General features: G+C 43.1%; 1 protein-coding gene across 2 annotated transcripts; it reads right to left on the reverse strand.

Annotated features, from left to right (window-relative positions):
• Positions 1-1957: 1957 nt before the first annotated feature.
• On the reverse strand, positions 1958-20795 carry PMM2 (phosphomannomutase 2). 2 transcript variants are annotated; one of them, XM_040439783.1, is made up of 8 exons: positions 20648-20795; positions 19398-19509; positions 18573-18649; positions 15218-15309; positions 14427-14526; positions 4773-4848; positions 4386-4501; positions 1958-2991 (listed from the first exon to the last, which is right to left on the reverse strand). In XM_040439783.1, the coding sequence occupies exons 1-8, from the start codon at positions 20711-20713 to the stop codon at positions 2887-2889; spliced, it is 744 nt and encodes a 247-aa protein (XP_040295717.1). In that variant the 5' UTR covers positions 20714-20795; the 3' UTR covers positions 1958-2886. The 2 variants fall into 2 exon arrangements, with proteins under 2 accessions (XP_040295717.1, XP_040295718.1); XM_040439784.1 differs by having other exon boundaries at positions 20652-20785.
• Between the last annotated feature and the right edge of the window lie 96 nt (positions 20796-20891).

A 20891-nucleotide genomic window follows, 5' to 3' on the forward strand; every position in this document is an offset into this window, starting at 1 on the left:
AAACTGTTGTGTACACTATATGGACAGAAGTACTGGTACACCAGTCACATCCCATTCTTCCTGGCGCACAGTTTTTGTGCTGACGTTAATAACGGCAGAGTTCCAAACCTCCTCTAGCATTGAGTCAGCAGAGCATTGGCGCCTTTTATGCCGTATGTGGGAGATTTATTGTGTCCCTTCGCCAGATCTCTGGTGAAAAATATGCAAATGCTGTGTGGGTGACTTTTTAAACACTATTGTGACAAAAATTGGTGGACCCGGCCCATTTATCTTCATTTACACTGGTTCTCTGGGATAAATGAAGACCGAGAGCTAGGGCAGCTCAGAGCCTGTACGCCAGTATCTATTAGGAGCCTCTTTTGGCAGCGCAGGGGAGATAAAGACCAACATAGAAAATACTGGTCTTTATAAAGCTATGTGCCTCCGAACTCCACTCTGTATGCATGATTGGATTGCTGTGGTTCCTAAACTCTTCCACTATGTAATACCACTCACAGCGGATGGTGGAATATCAAGGAGGGTAGAAATTACATGTTCCGATGGTGGCACCCTATTACAAGACCATGCTTGAATCCAGTGAGCTCTTTAGAAGGACTCATTCTTTCTCACTTACTTGTAAAGCAAACTGCATGGCTAGGTGCTGGATTTTCTACACATGGGACTGAATGAAACCCCTGAATTCAATGATTAATAGGTGTGTCCTTATACTTTCAACCATATAGTGCATCAGTAAGGCCAGGTTCACATCACTGTTTAGTTTTCCATTCTTCTGCTCTGTCAGAAGAAACAGAAAAATAAACAAATCCTGAAATGTAAGTATCCATTACGCTCAGCTATGTACATTTTGCATTTCCGTCTGAAATCCGTTATTTTAGACAGAAAAAAAAAAGTCCTACACAAGTCCTGTCTAAAATAACAGATCTCAGATGGAAATGGCTAAAACAAATGCAAAACTAAGAATAATGGATGCTTAAAAGGGGTTTCCAAGACTTTAGGTGATAGATTATCATTATCTGATCAATGAGGGTCTGAAACCTTGGACATCCACCGATCAGCTGTTTAAGAAGGCACCAGCGCTCCCCAAGCCCGACTGTACATTGGATAGTGGCAGTACTTTGTATCACACTCAGCGACATTTACTGGGGCTGAGCTGCGCCTAGGCCATGTGACTGATGAATGTGGCGTCACTGGTCTAGGGAAAGCTAGAGAAGGCCACAGCGCTGCGGTGCCTTCTCAAACAGCTGATTGGCAGAGGTCTCGGGTGTCAGACTCCCACCGATCAGATACTGATAACCTATCCCAAGGATAGTCCTAAGACTTTACAAATCGCTAGTCAGACCACACATGGAGTACTGTGTACAGTTCTGGGCTCCTGTGAACAAGGCAGACATAGCAGAGCTGGAGAGGGTCCAGAGGAGGGCAACTAAAGTAATAACTGGAATGGGGCAACTACAGTACCCTGAAAGATTATCAAAATTAGGGTTATTCACTTTAGAAAAAAAAGACGACTGAGGGGAGATCTAATTACTATGTATAAATATATCAGGGGTCAGTACAGAGATCTATCCCATTATCTATTTATCCCAGGACTGTGACTGTGACGAGGGGACATCCTCTGCGTCTGGAGGAAAGAAGGTTTGTAAACAAACATAGAAAAGGATTCTTTATGGTAAGAGCAGTGAGACTATGGAACTCTCTGCCTGAGGAGGTGGTGATGGTGAGTACTATAAAGGAATTCAAGAGGGGCCTGGATGTATTTCTGGAGTGTAATAATATTACAGGCTATAGTTACTAGAGAGGGGTCGTTGATCGAGGGAGTTATTCTGATTGGAGTTGGGAAGGAATTTTTTTTATTCCCCTAAAGTGGGGAAATTGGCTTCCACCTCACAGTTAGTTTTTTTTGCCTTCCTCTGGATCAACTTGCAGGATAACAGGCTGAACTGGATGGACAAATGTCTTTTTTCGGTCTTATGTACTATGTTACTAAAGTCTCTGAAAACCCCATTTAAAATACAAGAGCCATATTTATTTTTTCTGTTCTTCTGATGGATCGGAAGAACGGAAAACTAAACGGTGACGTGAAGTTGAATATATGCATGGTTAAAACACATTTCATAAGGTAACTTTCCATAGGTAATGTGTGTGCTGAGGTCAAGTTTGAGTACAAAAGAGAGTAAGCTTGCAACACTAATAAATTTGAACTAGAGAGTAAAACACTACATTACACACATATATATATATATATATATATATATTATTTTTTTTAAAGCAGACACCTGCCACTTTACTATCATAGGCAACTTAATGGCATTTTGCATCAAAGCATAATGTTCTTAAAAAAAAATACATAAAAGTCCAAGATGTGCAGGGTTCATACATATCAAAGTCTACATGCTCATATCTTCACCAGAACTGAACAGACCATAAACTGCTACTGTTATAGCGTTCAGACTAAGAGTTGGAAAATGTTTCTCTCTTTTGGGGAAGATGTATTTAAGTGAGGCCCCTCTACACAATTCTATCCTAGTGGTCAATTCAAATAGTATTACATGAGGGAACATTGGGTCAGTACCTCATATATGTGATGTTCAGCAGTTGGTGTTTGCTACCATCAGAGACTCAGTTAATTAGCAATAAGGCAGTTGAAAAATACCAGTTTCTAATCACATATTTAGATAACTGGCTTGAAAAAAAAAAAAAAAAAAAGAGAGAGCAACCGTGCAGTAATCAATCATTAAAATAAATTGATTGGTCATAAATACTAGATAATATTGACTCCTTCACCATTGATATGAAACTACTAAAAAGTCAATTTCCAATCAGAACTCCCATTACATTACTCCAGTATTGCCACACCGATGCTGAAATCCATTCAAGTAGAATTGTTTACTGCAAGAATAACTCTGTACAAATCCTCTGTGTGTCTTCAGGCGATGTCACAGAATGACCGATTGTTCTTGGGTCTGTGTAGATTTCATAGTCATTACCGCCCTGAGAAGAAAAGCCAGAGAAAGGCGTTAAGTACTACCACAAGTCATAAATGATTCAAGGTTCCAGAGATATAATTGCTAAACCTTTACAGCAATTATAACTCTTAATTTTAATGTGATTATGATATAATTAGGAGCAAGTGGCTATAGAGAAGGAAATTGGAGACCTATTTAGGCCCCTTGCAGACGAGCGTGTCCGGATGCGTTCAGTGAAAACTGCGCGATCTCGCAAGGAAGTCCATTCAGTTTTGTTTGTAAACATTCAGTTTGAACGCGATGGCAAACAACATCTCTTAGCAACCATCCGTGAAAAACGCATCACATCCGCACTTGCTTGCGGATGTGATGCGATTTTCACACAGCTCCATTCATTTCTATGGGGCCAGCGTTGCATGAAAAATCGCAGAATATAGAACATGCTGCGATTTTCACACAACGCACAAGTGATGTGTGAAAACCACTGCACATGTACACAGCCCCATTCAAATGAATGGGTCCAGATTCCATGCGGGTGCAATGCAATCTCATCACGCATTGCACTCGCACGGAATACTCGCTCGTGTGAAAGAGGCTTAGGAATATCAGTATCATTAGTTAAAATCAAGTTCATACAATAAATATGAAACCAACATCTATGTATTAAAAGGCATCAGCCACCAGTTTTATGCTGCCCTATGTGAAGGAGACTTAATAAAACATAGCATTAATGCAGTAGTATTTTATTTCAGTCTATGGCAAAAGGAATTTAATGATTACAAGTTCATGTTCTCTAGGTAGGCTACAAATAAAGTAAAAAAATAAATAAATAAAAATTATGATCTCTAACTGATCGGGGGAAGAGGGATTGATAACATGAACAAACGTTCAAGTTACCCTCACCCTTGGGTCATGTATGTTTACACAGGGAGAGAGCAGTAAAAAAAAAAAATAATAAATTGATCCTTATTTTGAGCATCAGTTTGCACTAAAAAAATAACAGTTTTTGGAACATCAGTTATGATCAGTCTGTGTCACTTCCGACAGAGAGAAGTTATTTTTGACAGCAGAAAAAGTTTGCATGCAGGACTTTTTCTCCTGTCAAAAATAACTGATCTCTGATGGAAGTGACACAAACTGATCATAATTAATGCTCAAAATAACGCATGCAATTTTTTGTTTTTCTGTTCTTCTGACGGATCAGGAGAACAGAAAGCTAAACAGTGATGTGAATTTGCCAATAAAGTGCCAAGGGGTAAGGGTTACTACTTGCTTTTTTTTTCCCTCTGCCTTCAGCGTAGAACTACAACTACTTATTTCTAATTTAACTGTAGACTGAGGTGAAATGGATAAAGGTAGACTGTGATCTGCATGAAATTACTCAATTTACACCATATGAAGTCTATAATAAATACTCACTGGCATGGTCTTATCGCCAAAGAAGTAGATTTTGGAGAATGCCTCCTTTTCAAGAATTCCTAGGCAGTATGTCTTGTCCCAGCCATTGGGAAACACATCAAAGCTGATCTGACCACCTATTGATCAGAAACAACTGGTTTTAGTAAGGTTGACAAAATGTAAAATTTACCCTTTACAGTGAGAGGACATGAATTCTGCTCAATTCAGGTATGACCACGCGGTCAGGTTTTGGAAGGCAAAATCAGGAGTGGATCATACAAGAAAAGAAAGTATAAAGGACAGATATGACTACTCCTGGTTTTGCTTCTAAAACTATCAGGAAACCTGACCACGTGGCCATACCCTTATTCACAGCAGGGACTGATTGAAAGCACTTCAGAAAATTACCTATTGAAAACGTGAGGCCTTTTCCATCGAACTCCTTTCGCAAATCTGCAACAAACTTATCCCGAAAATGTTCTTTCTAAGGAAGAAAAAGTTATCAAAGAACATTCAGTTAAACTGGTCAGACATATTTTATCCAGCTGAAAAATACATTTATGAACAGATACAGTCACCAGATACACTAAGAAAAAAATATTTTGATATCCGTTTCATCCCTCACTATTAAGGTTGGTAATGAATAGTAGCCTACTGTCCCAAAATAGTGACCTCTGCTGAGACTCCCAACAGAGCTGACCAATTTTATGCAAGGCAAAAGTCAGCAACAGGACTAGGCAAGTTACTTCACCACACTGAGGAAAAGAGCGGCCTCATCCTCCTCTGCTCTGCTTGTCAGGAATCATGATCCTGAATACAGATGAATCTCTGTGGGAATGGAGATGATGATGAGGAGGGCGAGGTGTGGCTAATGAGCAGCAGCACTTGTATGCAGTCTCCATTACCACAGTCTGTCCCGTCTCCTCATCAACTCCATTCCCACAGAGATTCAGCTAAAGTTCTTATCATCTGTATTCAGGATCATAATCCCTGACAAGTAGAAAGGAGGAGGCAGCTCAGTGTTGTAAAGTAACTTGTCCTCATGTGTGATCAGGACAGCGGCCATTTTGTTTCCCCTGATTATTGCTCCCCAGACAAAATGAGTCATTAGAAATAATGAAAGGTATTTGAGAATATATTTATAATAAAGTAATATTTAATTAACCCCTTTAAGCAAAATGTATCAAACGTCACACAATGTTTGATAAGTTTGGTGCTTCTAAGTTTAATACTTCTGTCTTGAGATTGTTACTCCACTTTCTATGCCACCTCTTTACTACAGCTTACTACAGTAAGATTGTGACAATTTTCGCTATTTTTGGCTTAAATCAGCTCAGCAGGCTAACCACATCCAATTTCCAAAACTGGAGTGAGGGGTGTTAAAATGGAAAATGTCACAAAATTGTTAAGCTAAAAAAAAAAATCATCCCTATTTTGTGAATATTTGAAGCTACAATTCAGCGCAGAGCTTGATAAATTCCACCCTAGTGTTCACATTGAGATCAATGGTATGAGTTGTGTGAACTAAGCTCCCCCTTGTGGCAACCAGAATGTTATTATTTAACTCTTTGGCTTTGCAAATTAACTGTCTTTCCAAAATAAAAAGAAAGTTGAACATCTAGTACCACAGATATAGGGTAGCTATCCTATAAATCAATAATTTATGATTATAGCTAAGCCAGTACCTCCTCTGCAGCCATTTCAAGGAGATTGACCTCTGTAAGTGCAGAGCAGAGAGAACTGGCTTAACTGGGTGAGAGGGCTTCATCAGGGTCTGGGAGGTACTATTTGTCCTTTTTGAGAGTGCCTAGTAGGCGTAAGGAGTCTTATAGGCCATGAAAGTCTCCTCTGTGAAAAAGGTATGCAAATTAGCAGTCTTACCAAAAAGGAAGCCGTGCCTCAAATGCACTCATCAGTGCAGAGTAGAGAGAACTAGCTTAACTGTGCGAGAGGCTTTTGTCAGGATGTGGGGAGACTGCACTGATAAGGGGCAGTCAGCCCAAAACAGCGTCTGCAGATGAGGTACTGGCTTAGCTATAATCCTATATTATTGTCAAGGCTTGTTTTAAAGGTCGAACATTGACGTATAGGCCTTATGTCTGGTGAAATTAGAGGCTCCGTTCTCTTTGGAAACAGAGCTAATTTACATACTTTTTCCCCAAAACAGCATTGCATGTCCTATAAGACTCCTTGCGCCTACTAGGTGTTCTCTATAAGGAGAAATAATACCCATGACTCTGGGGCTATGTAATGCGAAGCTGTATTGCTGGCACTACAGTTTTAGTAACATAGTAACATAGTAACATAGTACATAAGGCCGAAAAAAGACATTTGTCCATCCAGTTCGGCCTGTCATCCTACAAGTTGATCCAGAGGAAGGCAAAAAAACCCTGTGAGGTAGAAGCCAATTTTCCTCACTTTAGGGGAATAAAAAATTCCTTCCCGACTCCAATCAGGCAATCAGAATAACTCCCTGGATCAACGACCCCTCTCTAGTAGCTATAGCCTGTAATATTATTACGCTCCAGAAATACATCCAGGCCCCTCTTGAATTCCTTTATTGTACTCACCATCACCACCTCCTCAGGCAGAGAGTTCCATAGTCTCACTGCTCTTACCGTAAAGAATCCGCTTCTATGTTTGTGTACAAACCTTCTTTCCTCCAAACGCAGAGGATGTCCCCTCGTCACAGTCACAGTCCTGGGGATAAATAGATGATGGGATAGATCTCTGTACTGCCCCCTGATATATTTATACATAGTAATTAGATCTCCCCTCAGTCGTCTTTTTTCTAACGTGAATAACCCTAATTTTGATAATCTTTCAGGGTACTGTAGTTGCCCCATTCCAGTTATTACTTTAGTTGCCCTCCTCTGGACCCTCTCCAGCTCTGCTATGTCTGCCTTGTTTACAGGAGCCCAGAACTGTACACAGTACTCCATGTGTGGTCTGACCAGTGATTTGTAAAGTAGTAGGAATATGTTCTCATCACGGGCATCTATGCCCCTTTTGATGCAACCCATTATCTTATTGGCCTTGGCAGCCGCTGCCTGACACTGTTTTTTGCAGCTTAGTTTGCTGTTTATTAAAATTCCTAGATCCTTTTCCATGTCAGTGTTACCGAGTGTTTTACCATTTAGTATGTACGGGTGACTTGCATTATTCCTTCCCATGTGCATAACTTTACATTTCTCAGTGTTAAACCTCATCTGCCACTTATCTGCCCAAGCCTCCAATCTATCCAGATCCCTCTGTAGTAGTATACTGTCCTCTTCAGTGTTAATTACTTTACACAGTTTAGTGTCATCTGCGAAAATTGATATTTTACTATGCAAGCCTTCTACAAGATCATTAATAAATATATTGAAGAGAATAGGGCCCAATACTGACCCCTGAGGTACTCCACTAGTGACAGTGACCCAATCTGAGTATGTACCGTTAATAACCACCCTCTGTTTTCTATCATTGAGCCAGTTACTTACCCACTTACAGACGTTTTCTCCGAGTCCGAGCATTCTCATTTTATATACTAACCTTTTATGAGGTACAGTGTCAAATGCTTTGGAGAAGTCCAGATACACGACATCCATTGATTCGCCGCTGTCAAGTCTAGTACTTACCTCCTCATAGAAACTGATTAAATTAGTTTGACATGACCGATCCCTCACGAAGCCATGCTGATATGGCGTTATTTGCTTATTTCCCATAAGATGCTCTAACATAGCATCTCTCAGAAAACCTTCAAACAGTTTACCCACAACAGATGTTAAACTTACCGGCCTATAGTTTCCAGGCTCTGTTTTTGGACCCTTTTTGAATATTGGCACCACATTTGCCATGCGCCAATCCTGTGGGACATTCCCTGTCAGTACAGAGTCCGCAAATATCAGAAATAAGGGTCTGGCTATGACATTACTTAATTCCCTTAGGATACGGGGGTGTATGCCATCCGGTCCTGGCGATTTGTCTATTTTGATTTTTTTAAGTCGCTGTTGTACTTCTTCCTGGGTCAGACAGGACACTTTTAATGGCGAATTTATTTCAGCATTCAGCATTTCATCTGACAGTTTATTTTCCTCAGTGAATACATTGGAGAAAAAAATATTTAACAGCTTTGCTTTCTCCTCGTCGCTCTCTGCGACTCCCCCCTCATTACTCTTTAAAGGGCCGACACCTTCAGATTTATACTTTTTAACATTTATATAATTGAAGAACATTTTAGGGTTAGTTTTACTCTGTTTGGCAATTAATCTCTCGGTCTCTAGTTTGGCCGCTTTTATTTGTTTTTTACATGTTCTGTTTTTTTCCTTATAGTTTTTCAGTGCTTCCGTGCTACCCTCCTGTTTTAGGGTTTTATATGCTTTCTTTTTGTCATTTATTGCTTTCTTTACAGTTCTGTTTATCCACATTGGTTTCTTTTTGTTCCTTAACCTTTTATTCCCATACGGTATGTACCTCTCACAATGAGATTTTAGGATGTTTTTAAAGATATCCCATTTTTTGGCTGTATTTTTATTTTTGAGGACTTTGTCCCAGTTAGTTAGGCCTATGGCCTCTCTTAGTTGGCTAAATTTAGCTTTTTTGAAGTTTGGTATTTTTGTTTCTCCCTGTAGAAACGCTCTTTTGAATGATAATTGGAAGGTTATTACTTTATGGTCACTATTTCCCAGGTGTCCCCCAACCTGCACGTCTGTTGTTCTGTCAGGTCTATTGGTTAATATTAAGTCCAGTATGGCCGTCCCTCTAGTCGGGTCCTGAACCAGTTGGGAGAGATAATGGTCTTTGGTTATTGCCAAGAATCTGTTTCCTTTATGAGATATACAAGTTTCAGTTTCCCAGTCTATATCTGGGTAGTTGAAGTCCCCCATAATAACCACCTCATTATGATTTGCCGCCTTGTCTATCTCGTTTAGTAGTAGATTTTCTGTGGACTCTGGTATATTAGGTGGTTTATAGTAGACTCCTATTAGTAATTTATTGTTGTTTTTAGCTCCATGTATCTCTACCCACAGTGACTCCACATGTTCATGTCCCTCACTTATATCTTCACGGAGTGTGGGCTTTAGACAAGATTTTACATAAAGGCAGACCCCTCCACCTCTCCGGTTTTGACGATCCTTTCTGAACAGACTGTAACCTTGTACATTAACTGCCCAGTCATAGCTATCATCCAGCCATGTCTCAGTTATTCCCACTATGTCATAGTCCTCCTCACACATCACTAATTCCAGTTCACCAGTTTTATTAGTCAGACTTCTGGCATTAGTATACATACATATGAGAGGTTTATGTATATTTTTTACCCTACACCTTTCCTTCTGAACTGTTCTTGTCCCTCCTTCCATTTCTCCCCCAGTCCCACTACCTTGCCCCCGGTCTCTATCTGCACTATCTTCCCCTTCTATAGTGTAATTACCCTCCCCCCCAGTCCCTAGTTTAAACACTCCTCCAACCTTCTAGCCATCTTCTTCCCCAACACAGCTGCTCCTTCCCCATTGAGGTGCAGCCCGTCCCTACGATAGAGGCTGTAGCCGACAGCGAAGTCGGCCCAGTTCTCCAGGAACCCAAACCCCTCCATCCTACACCAGTTCTTGAGCCACTTGTTAATTTCCCTAATCTCCCGCTGCCTTTCTTGTGTGGCCCGTGGTACCGGTAGTATTTCGGAAAATACTACCTTTGAGGTCCTTGCCCTAAGCTTTTGCCCTAAATCCCTGAAATCATTTTTAAGGACTCTCCACCTACCCCTAACTTTGTCATTGGTTCCGATATGGACCATGACCGCTGGATCTTCTCCAGCCCCTCCCAGTAATCTGTCAACCCGATCCGCGATATGTCGAACTCTAGCGCCAGGAAGACAGCACACTGTTCGGCGATCACGGTCTTTGTGACAGATTTCCCTATCTGTTCCCCTAATAATTGAGTCTCCCACTACCAGCACCTGTCTGGCCTGCCCTGCTCTCCTGGTCCCCTGCTTACCGGAGCTGACATTCCCCTGACTGGCAGAGGAAGTGTCCGGCTGCGGCAGTGCCGTCCCTGGACTGACATCCCCCTCATCTGCCAAACGTGCAAACTTGTTGGGGTGTGTCAGATCAGGGCTAGCCTCCCTGGCACTCTTCCCTCTACCCCGCTTTCTAAATGTTACCCAGCTAGCTACCTCACTTTCCTCAGCCTCCTCTCTGTCACCCTCTCCCTCATCTACCCCAAAGAGTGCTTGCTCGGTGAGAAGCAAACTTTTTTGCAAATTGTCAATGCCTCTTGTAGGAGAGTATGCTCTGGTTCATCTTGAGAACGTATAAATCTTTCGACTTTACTGTCTATTAAGAGAGCATTCTGTTGGCATGACTGTGTGTAATATATATATATATATATATATATATATATATATATACACACACACACACACACACACAGCTCAAAAAATAAAGGGAACACTTAAACAACACAATGTAACTCCAAGTCAATCACACTTCTGTGAAATCAAACTGTCCACTTAGGAAGCAACACTGAGTGACAATCAATTTCACATTCTGTTGTGCAAATGGGATAGACAACAGGTGGAAATTATAGGCAATTAGCAAGACACCCCCAATAAAGGAGTGGTTCTGCAGGTGGTGACCACAGACCGCTTCTCAGTTCCTATGCTTCCTGGCTGATGTTTTGGTCACTTTTGAATGCTGGCGGTGCTTTCACTCTAGTGGTAGCATGAGACGGAGTCTACAACCCACACAAGTGGCTCAGGTAGTGCAGCTTATCCAGGATGGCACATCAATGCGAGCTGTGGCAAGAAGGTTTGCTGTGTCTGTCAGCGTAGTGTCCAGAGCATGGAGGCGCTACCAGAAGACAGGCCAGTACATCAGGAGACGTGGAGGAGGCCGTAGGAGGGCAACAACCCAGCAGCAGGACCGCTACCTCCGCCTTTGTGCAAGGAGGAACAGGAAGAGCACTGCCAGAGCCCTGCAAAATGACCTCCAGCAGGCCACAAATGTGCATGTGTCTGCTCAAACGGTCAGAAACAGACTCCATGAGGGTGATATGAGGGCCCGACGTCCACAGGTGGGGGTTGTGCTTACAGCCCAACACCGTGCAGGACGTTTGGCATTTGCCAGAGAACACCAAGATTGGCAAATTCGCCACTGGCGCCCTGTACTCTTCACAGATGAAAGCAGGTTCACACTGAGCACATGTGACAGAGTCTGGAGACGCCGTGGAGAACGTTCTGCTGCCTGCAACATCCTTCAGCATGTCCGGTTTGGCATTGGATCAGTAATGATGTGGGGTGGCATTTCTTTGGAGGGCCGCACAGCCCTCCATGTGCTCGCCAGAGGTAGCCTGACTGCCATTAGGTACCGAGATTAGATCCTCAGACCCCTTGTGAGACCATATGCTGGTGCGGTTGGCCCTGGGTTCCTCCTAATGCTAGACCTCATGTGGCTGGAGTGTGTCAGCAGTTCCTGCAAGATGAAGGCATTGATGCTATGGACTGGCCCGTCCGTTCCCCAGACCTGAATCCAATTGAGCACATCTAGGACATCATGTCTCGCTCTATCCACCAACATCACGTTGCACCACAGACTGTCCAGGAGTTGGCAGATGCTTTAGTCCAGGTCTGGGAGGAGATCCCTCAGGAGACCGTCCGCCACCTCATCAGGAGCATGCACAGGCGTTGTAGGGAGGTCATACAGGCACGTGGAGGCCACACACACTACTGAGCGTCATTTTGACTTGTTTTAAGGACATTACATCAAAGTTGGATCAGCCTGTAGTATTTTTTTATTTTTGTGTGATTTTGTTGCCAGCACATTCAACTATGTAAAGAACAAAGTATTTCAGAAGAATATTTAATTAATTCAGATCTAGGATGTGTTAATTTTGTGTTCCCTTTATTTTTTTGAGCAGTATATATATATATATATATATATATATATATACACACACACACACACACACATATACATACACACACATATACACACACAAGAAAGGAAGGTTGGGCAGCACAGCTGTATCACTGGTACAGGCGGAGTGGAGGCGATCCCCCTCCAAACAATAGGCTGAAGAAATTCCACGGCACATCCAGAGCGTAAAATAGTAGAAAAAATTTTATTCACCAGACCCGCAACGTTTCGATCCGCTTCCTGGGATCCTGCTTGAGAAAAATCCCAGGAAGCGGATCGAAACGTTGCAGGTACAAATCTATCTAGGCCTTTTGCACATGACCGTATGGCTTATTCAGTATTTTGCGGTCCGGAAAAAACAGATCACATCCGTGTGCATTCCGTTTTTTGCGGAACAGAACAGCTGGCCCCTAATAGAACAGTATTATCCTTGTCCGTTATGCAGACAATAATAGGACATGTTCTATCTTTGAACAGAAAGATGGAAACGGAAGGCATACGGAGTATCTTCCGTTTTTTTTGCGGATCCATTGAAATGAATGGTTCCGTATACAGAACGCAAAAAACAAAAACAAAAAAACTTCCTGTGTAAGAGGACTAAATCTGTCTTAGTGAGCACTTCTCCTTTGCCGAGATAATCCATCCCACCTCACAGGTGTGGCATATCAAGGTGCTGATTAGACAGCATGAATATTGCACAGGTGTGGCATATCAAGGTGGGGTGAGGTAAGGTGGGGTGAGGTGGGGGGAAACAGTCAGTATCTGGTGTGGCCACCATTTGCCTCACGCAGTGCAACACATCTCCGTCGCATAGAGTTGATCAGGTTGTTGATTGTGGCCTGTGGAATGTTGGTCCACTCCTCTTTAATTGCTGTGCGAAGTTGTAGAATATTGGCAGGAACTGCAACACTACGCCGATCCAGAGCATCCCAAACATGCTCAATGGGTGACATGTCCGGTGAGTATGATGGCCATGCAAGAACTGGGATGTTTTTAGCTTCCAGGAATTGTGTACAGATCCTTGCAATATGGGGCCGTGCATTATCATGCTGCAACATGAGGTGATGGTCACGGATGAATGGCACAACAATAGCCTCAGGATCTCGTCACGGTATCTCTGTGTATTCAAAATGCCATCAATAAAATGCACCTGTGTTCGTTGTCCATAACATACGCCTGCCCATACCATAACCCCACCATGGGCCACTCGATCCACAACGTTGATGTCAGCAAACCGCTCACCCACAGGACGCAACACACGCTGTCTGCCATCTGCCCTGAACAGTGAAAACCGGGACTCATCCGTGAACAGAACGCCTCTGCAACGTGCCAGACCATCGAATGTGAGCATTAGCCCACTCAAGACGGTTACGACGACTAACTGCAGTCAGGTCCAGACCCCGATGAGGATGACTAGCATGCAGATGAGCTTCCCTGAGACGGTTTCTGCGCTCACCATATGGTCCGTCACCATAGTGATGGACCATGTGATGAGCGCAGTGACGTCACCAAAGGTCCTTTTCCTCCCAGGTCCTCAAAGAAGAAGAAAGAAGACAAGCCGGGCAGCGCGAACAAGTGGATGAGGGGAGTTTAATTTTTTAACCCCTCCATCCCTAATTTACTTGTTATAAGGGAAAAATAATAAAGATCGGGTCCCCATCCCGATCGTCTCCTAGCAACCATGCTTGAAAATCGTACTGCATCCGCACTTGCTTGCGGATGCCTGCGATTTTCACGCAGCCCTATTCACTTCTATGGGGCCTGCTTTGCGTGAAAATCCCCGCTCATGTGCACAGCCCCATAGAAATGAATGGGTCCGGATTCAGTGCGGGTGCAATGCGTTAACCTCACGCATTGCACCCGTGCGGAATTCTCGCCTGTGTGAAAGGGGCCTTAGCCTAGCATATTCTAACCTTGACCACCAGAAGAGTAATCACCCCTATTACCCTAGACCACCAGGAAAGTAATCGCAACTCACAGCCCATTTCCCTGGATCCCACTAGATAACCGCTAACCTAGACAGGAACGCAGACATTAAACCCTCAACTATAATATGCCACACAAGTAACCCCTCTAATATCTGTGAAATCTGAATTCATTGGAATTTTAGTCCTATACCTATAGTCCAGAAATGCTATATTCATTTTATTATAACCGTGCCACCTACTTTATCCAATTCATAGAACTCAATCCGTTCCTCTTGGGTGCAATTCCTTCCAATAGGTGAAACATTCAGCATTCCATCCCGAAATTCTACAAATGTTCCCCTGAAATTACAAAACAGGAAGATGTTAAGATATTGTTAGAAATGTTTGGTGCCATTGGAACAATACCTATTTTCCCTATAAGAGATGTCATAGAGGAGGGTCTGCTGCTTGGGATTTCCCTCCGTTAACCAGAGCTGAGAGCTCCTGCTCTGGAGGACTTGGCACTCCCCTCATTTAAAATATAATACACCTTTGTTAACTTTTATGACTTGTGGTTGCCCATTTTTATTTATTTTTTATATTGACGACTTCTCCTCAGGACAGGTCATCAATATCAGATCGGCGGTGGTCCGACTCCAGGCACCCCTGCCGATAAGCTGTTTGAAGAGAAAGCTGCGCTCATATGAGCGCTGCCTTCTCTGCTCCGTTTACCTGCTTGCTGTCGTAACGGCAGCGATGAGCAGGTGTAATTACATCTCAGTCGTCCCATACACTTCTATAGGATGGCTCTGTAGTATTCACTTTAACAGGAAGGAGCTATTCCATAGAAATGAATGGGATGGCGTAGTTGTAATTATGCTGTGGTTGCGACGGCGAGCAGGTAAACAATGAAGAGAAGGCTGTGCTCATACAGCTGATCATATATATATGACCCCAGTAGTAGTGCTTTATAGTATTGAGCATTAATTCCAGTACTTATATTAGGACCATTCGCTTCCACAACGACTAAAAGTGTGACTCCTTTACAAACCTTTTCTTTGGTAGTTTCAGTTTTGCAATATATGCCAGGCAATAGTTTATTATTTCTTGTAATAGATCTTCTCCCAGGTGTGCATGGATGCTCTGTAACAACAAAAGCACACAGTAGCCATAGAACCACATGCAGAACGTTCTCCATATAATACATTATTACTAATGGTGCCTGGAAAGGACTGAGAAATGAAGCCGAGTGTTCGGTGTGCCAAAGTTGTCTCTAACCTGTAGCTCTCTAAGGCCCCTTTTCACAGGAGCGAGGTTTCTGCGCGGGTACAATGTGTGATGTGAACGCATCGCACCCGCACTGAATCCTGACCCATTCATTTCAATGGGTCTGTGTACAGTCGTGGCCAAAAGTTTTGAGAATGACATATTAGTTTTCACAAAGTTTGCTGCTAAACTGCTTTTAGATCTTTGTTTCAGTTGTTTCTGGGATGTAGTGAAATATAATTACACGCACTTCATATGTTTCAAAGGCTTTTATCGACAATTACATGACATTTATGCAAAGAGTCAGTATTTGCAGTGTTGGCCCTTCTTTTTCAGGACCTCTGCAATTCGACTGGGCATGCTCTCAATCAACTTCTGGGCCAATTCCTGACTGATAGCAACCCATTCTTTCATATTCACTTCTTGGAGTTTGTCAGAATTTGTGGTTTTTGTTTGTCCACCCGCCTCTTGAGGATTGACCACAAGTTCTCAATGGGATTAAGATCTGGGGAGTTTCCAGGCCATGGACCCAAAATGTCAACGTTTTGGTCCCCGAGCCACTTAGTTATCACTTTTGCCTTATGGCACGGTGCTCCATCATGCTGGAAAATGCATAGTTCTTCACCAAACTGTTGTTGGAAGAAGTTGCTGTTGGAGGGTGTTTTGGTACCATACTTTATTCATGGCTGTGTTTTTGGGCAAAATTGTGAGTGAGCCCACTCCCTTGGATGAGAAGCAACTCCACACATGAATGGTCTCAGGATGCTTTACTGTTGGCATGACACAGGACTGATGGTAGCGCTCACCTTTTCTTCTCTGGACAAGCCTTTTTCCAGATGCCCCAAACAATCGGAAAGAGGCTTCATCGGAGAATATGACTTTGCCTCAGTCCTCAGCAGTCCATTCACCAAGCTTTCTGCAGAAGATCAATCTGTCCCTGATGTTTTTTTTGGAGAGAAGTGGCTTCTTTGCTGCCCTTCTTGACACCAGGCCATCTTCCAAAAGTCTTCGCCTCACTGTGCGTGCAGATGCGCTCACACCTGCCTGCTGCCATTCCTGAGCAAGCTCTGCACTGGTGGCACTCCGATCCCGCAGCTGAATCCTCTTTAGGAGACGATCCTGGCGCTTGCTGGACTTACTTGGATGCCCTGAAGCCTTCTTAATAAGAATTGAACTACTTTCCTTGAAGTTCTTGATGATCCTATAAATTGTTGATTGAGGTCCAATCTTAGTAGCCACAATATCCTTGCCTGTGAAGCTATTTTTATGCAACGCAATGATGGCTGCACGCGTTTCTTTGCAGGTCACTATGGTTAACAATGGAAAAACAATGATTTCAAGCATCACCCTCCTTTTAACATGTCAAGTCTGCCATTTTAACCCAATCAGCCTGACATAATGATCTCCAGCCTTGTGCTCGTCAATATTGTCACCTGAGTTAACAAGACGATTACTGAAATGATCTCAGCAGGTCCTTTAATGACAGCAATGAGATGCAGTGGAAAGGTTTTTTTGGGATTCAGTTAATTTTCATGGCAAAGAAGGACTATGCAATTCATCTGATCACTCTTCATAACATTCTGGAGTATATGCAAATTGCTATTATAAAAACTTAAGCAGCAACTTTTCCAATACTTATGTAATTCTCAAAACTTTTGGCCACGACTGTACATGAGCGTTTTTTTTTTTACAAAGCATCAGTTCTGCGTTGCGTGAAAAATGCAGCACGTTCTATATTCTGCGTTTTCACGCAGCCCTGGCCTCATAGAAGTGAATGGGGCTTCAGTGAAAAACTCATCGCATCCACAAGCAAGTGCGGATGCAATACGTTTTTCACTGACGGTTGCTAAGAGATGTTGTTTATAAACCTAAAGTTTTTGTATCACCTGCGTGAAAAACGCATCAAAACGCATTGCGCCCGTGCAGAAACAAACGGAACAATCGCAGACAAAACTCACTGAACTTGCATGCAAAATGGTGCGACTTTCACCGAACGCATCCGGAGGCAATCCGTCACGCTCGTGTGAAAGGGGCCTAACTGTTGCAAAATTACAACTCCCAGCATGCCACGACACCCTGCAACTGTCATGGCAGGTGAAACGTCACAGGTTGGAGAGAACCGATTTCTTCAGTGACAGTGGACGGGCCCGATGATATCACTGTATAACAGGCATCCCCATCTTTATGTAGGCCACTTTCAAATACAATAGATAGTGTTGCATTTTAAGTATGAAGAAGTTTATTAATTATATTACTGAGCGAATTTGGATATGAATCTAGTTTTAGTAATGTAATGCCTGGTGTCAGCAGTGTGCACAGTATCTGGGCTCCCACATGACAGCCCAATTGCTATATAACGGAGAGGATCACAAGCTCCTTGAAACCGCAGACAATAGAAGATGGGTGAAGGGGATGCAGTGCACAAAAGGCCAGTGCCCATATATTGCGGAGCCGGTTTGTGGGCCGCAATACGGGCACCGGCCAACAACGGTCGTGTGCATGAGCCCTCATGTGTATGGCCAGCCTTGCTTTTTGACACATCAAGGAGCTTGGGATATCTTCTGCTCGGTGAAACAAAAGTGACTAATGGCTTCAGTTGGAAATTTAAGACAGCAAATTCTGCAGAGAATAAAGACCTGGAAGGAGAACCTCCTCAGAATCAGGGTCCTTCATACTGTGTTGGCAGTACATAGGAGGATTTCCTGACACAACTTGCAGACACATGTCTACGTCATTCATAGGTACATACATTTTTTGCAGGATGCCTCTGGACGGAATAGCATAGTCATCTACACTATTCAAAGTATCGCCCCACAGGGGACAAATGGACGCTCTTTTGGCCTCTGCTGGGTTAATGGGGCCTGTGGATACATTACACACACACTGCGAACAGGACGGAACTGTGCAAGGTTGCATTTTGTTTACTACACACAACAGACCAATAGTATCCGTTATACATTGCTTCTAAATCTCCCATCATGAAAACACACTGTCCAGGCTAAGGGCGGGTTCACACTCCAGTCATTTCCATCAGTTATTGTGAGCCAAAGTCAGATCTTTCCATTATACCTTATCTCTGTGTAGACATCACTGATGGAAATAACTGAAGTGTGAACTCTGCCTAAGCGGGTAACACTAACCTGTTTGCAGAGAAACTTTCCGTCCTTATATGCCACCAGGCCGTTTTCAGCGAACACGTAGTCAAACTTTTCAACAACTGAAAATAAAATAGGAATTAAAGAGTAAATGACTACAGACAGAGCGGTGATTATATGTGTACATAGAGGAGAAGGATAGATAGATCAGGGAGGCTTCACATCACTGGTATTTTGCTGTTCTTCTGATCTGTCAGAGAAAAAGAAAAAAAAACGGATCCTGTATAAAAAAAAAAAAAAAAAATCCTGTGCATCAATTATGCATGCAGGACTCCCCCCCCCCCCCTTTTTCAAAACGGATCTGAGAAGGAAATGGCTCAAACGTATGCCCTACGTATAGCTGTTTTTTTTTTTTTTTTTTATCTTTAATTTTCTATTTTTCTGACGGATCAGAAGAACAGAAAAATAACGGTGATGTGAACTCTCCCTCAGATAGATTAGATCAGGGATGGCGAACCTATGCCACGGGTGCCAGAGGGGGCACCCAGAGCCCTCTCTGTGGGCACCTGCGTCGTGGTAAAAGTCTATGGTGTACCAATATGCCTTAGACTTTCCCTGCCATTCATCAGCGCAGGGTGCACTATGAACAGCGCCGGCAGCGCACTGAATGCAGACAGGCTGTAATAGCTAAATGATAAAGTACATAGAGGATATACTGTACTGGACTGTAGTATTCAGGGTAAATTGTCGTGTTGGCACTTTGTGATAAATAAGTGGGTTTTGAGTTGCAGTTTGGGCGCTCTGTCTCTAAATGCTTCGCCATCACTGGATTAGATAGATAGATTTCCTGTGTAGTCTTGTGTATTTTACCATCATCTCCCAGCTGTTCTTTAATTTTCGCAAAATCTGATCCTCCGACAACACCAACCTTCACTTTTTTGCTCAAATGCTGCAAAAACTCCGCCATGTCACTAGTAGCTTTCTAAAATAGAACAGTAGTAGGTTATTACTTAGTTCCTCAGAAATTGATCTTGCACAGAGCTGCTGTTCATACCCTCCACATTATCTAATCTACATGAATACGAGACTATACACAACAATATGCACTAGGAAATGACTTCTGTGACTACAGACGCAGAGACAACGCGTCATCAGACAAACATCGATGACCACCATGTACGAATATCAGAATGAATCTTATTTCATTGTCTCCTGAGGAGCTGTCCTTAGGACAGGTCACCAATATCACATTGGTGGATAGCCGCCTCCCGGCACACCCAGCTGTGTGATGGACATGAATGGCACTACACCTCCCACTCAAGTACCCTAGTACCGTTCATGAACACTGACCAGTGTAGGGAGTCGGTCAGCCACAAGTACGATACTGATGACCTATTCTAAGTAGAGCTCGGCCATATTACAGTCCTGTAATATCCTTTTAGTTAGTTGCAGTTTATAATCAATCTTACTGTCAGGCCATGTTCACACAGCACAGAAAATCTGCAGCTCAAATCCTAAGTTGTAGCTCTGAACACTTGCAGCAGAGACTTGCAGATCCACGCACAGGTATTTGCCCAACTGGAATTCACTTTTTGGAATTCTCCATTTACTTGTATTAGATGCAGAATGTCAATGGATCGTCAGGATTTTGGCACAAAATCCACAATTTTGTGGCGAGCTTGTGCCTATACACAGCAGCCAAGGTGAACAAGCAGAGCTACAGTGTAAAGCATAGTGGAGGGACTGACCACACTGTAGACATGCAGCTAAGCTCTGGTCACTGATCAGGGCTGGGGCAGAAGGGAAAGGCAGCCAAATAAAGAATAAACCTTAAACTACAGAAGTGCTAAAACTACAACTCCCAGCATGCTACGATTAGTCTTCAGCTTTAGTGGCATGCCTGAACGTGTAGTCTCAGAATACCTGGTGTATTTTACAGCTGATACAAGAACTGCACCCACCCTGAGTGACAGACATGGGGCTAGTGATACTAAGGAGCCATCAGCATGATCAAGCACGTATGTCACTCACAACACTAGTCCCATATACCACACAAAGCTTCCCTACTGTCACACAATGATGAGAGTCGCAGCTCCACTATCTAGAGGATGACACAATACCTGCCTAGCAGCTGTCAATGTACCGTCCACATCAAACAAGCAGAGGGCATCTCCTCGTTCAGCCATAGCAGCGCTCAGAAGCGGCCACCTGTTTCCTTATGAATGATATGTCCACTCTCAGCTTCCGTCGTCCGGCCACATCATAACTTCCTGGTCACGTGAACGGCAATGTGGTTGAAACTACAATTCCCACAAACCCTGTCTCCAGTGGTAACGTGACTCTTTCGCGCTGCATTGTGGGATG

This window comes from Bufo bufo, chromosome 7 (assembly GCF_905171765.1).
Source record: "Bufo bufo chromosome 7, aBufBuf1.1, whole genome shotgun sequence".
In the NCBI taxonomy this organism is placed as follows: domain Eukaryota; kingdom Metazoa; phylum Chordata; class Amphibia; order Anura; family Bufonidae; genus Bufo; species Bufo bufo.

What these genes read in the sequence shown, in the direction of transcription:
- PMM2 (XM_040439783.1), bottom strand. Translation starts at nt 20,713, where the DNA reads ATGGCTGAACGAGGAGATGCCCTCTGCTTGTTTGATGTGGACGGTACA. An exon ending in CATTGACAGCTGCTAGGCAG is followed by an intron (nt 19,510 to 20,647) that starts GTATTGTGTCAT and finishes GTTCTATTTTAG; the next exon opens with AAAGCTACTAGTGACATGGC. An exon ending in CTGAAACTACCAAAGAAAAG is followed by an intron (nt 14,527 to 15,217) that starts GTTTGTAAAGGA and finishes TTGTAATTTCAG; the next exon opens with GGGAACATTTGTAGAATTTC.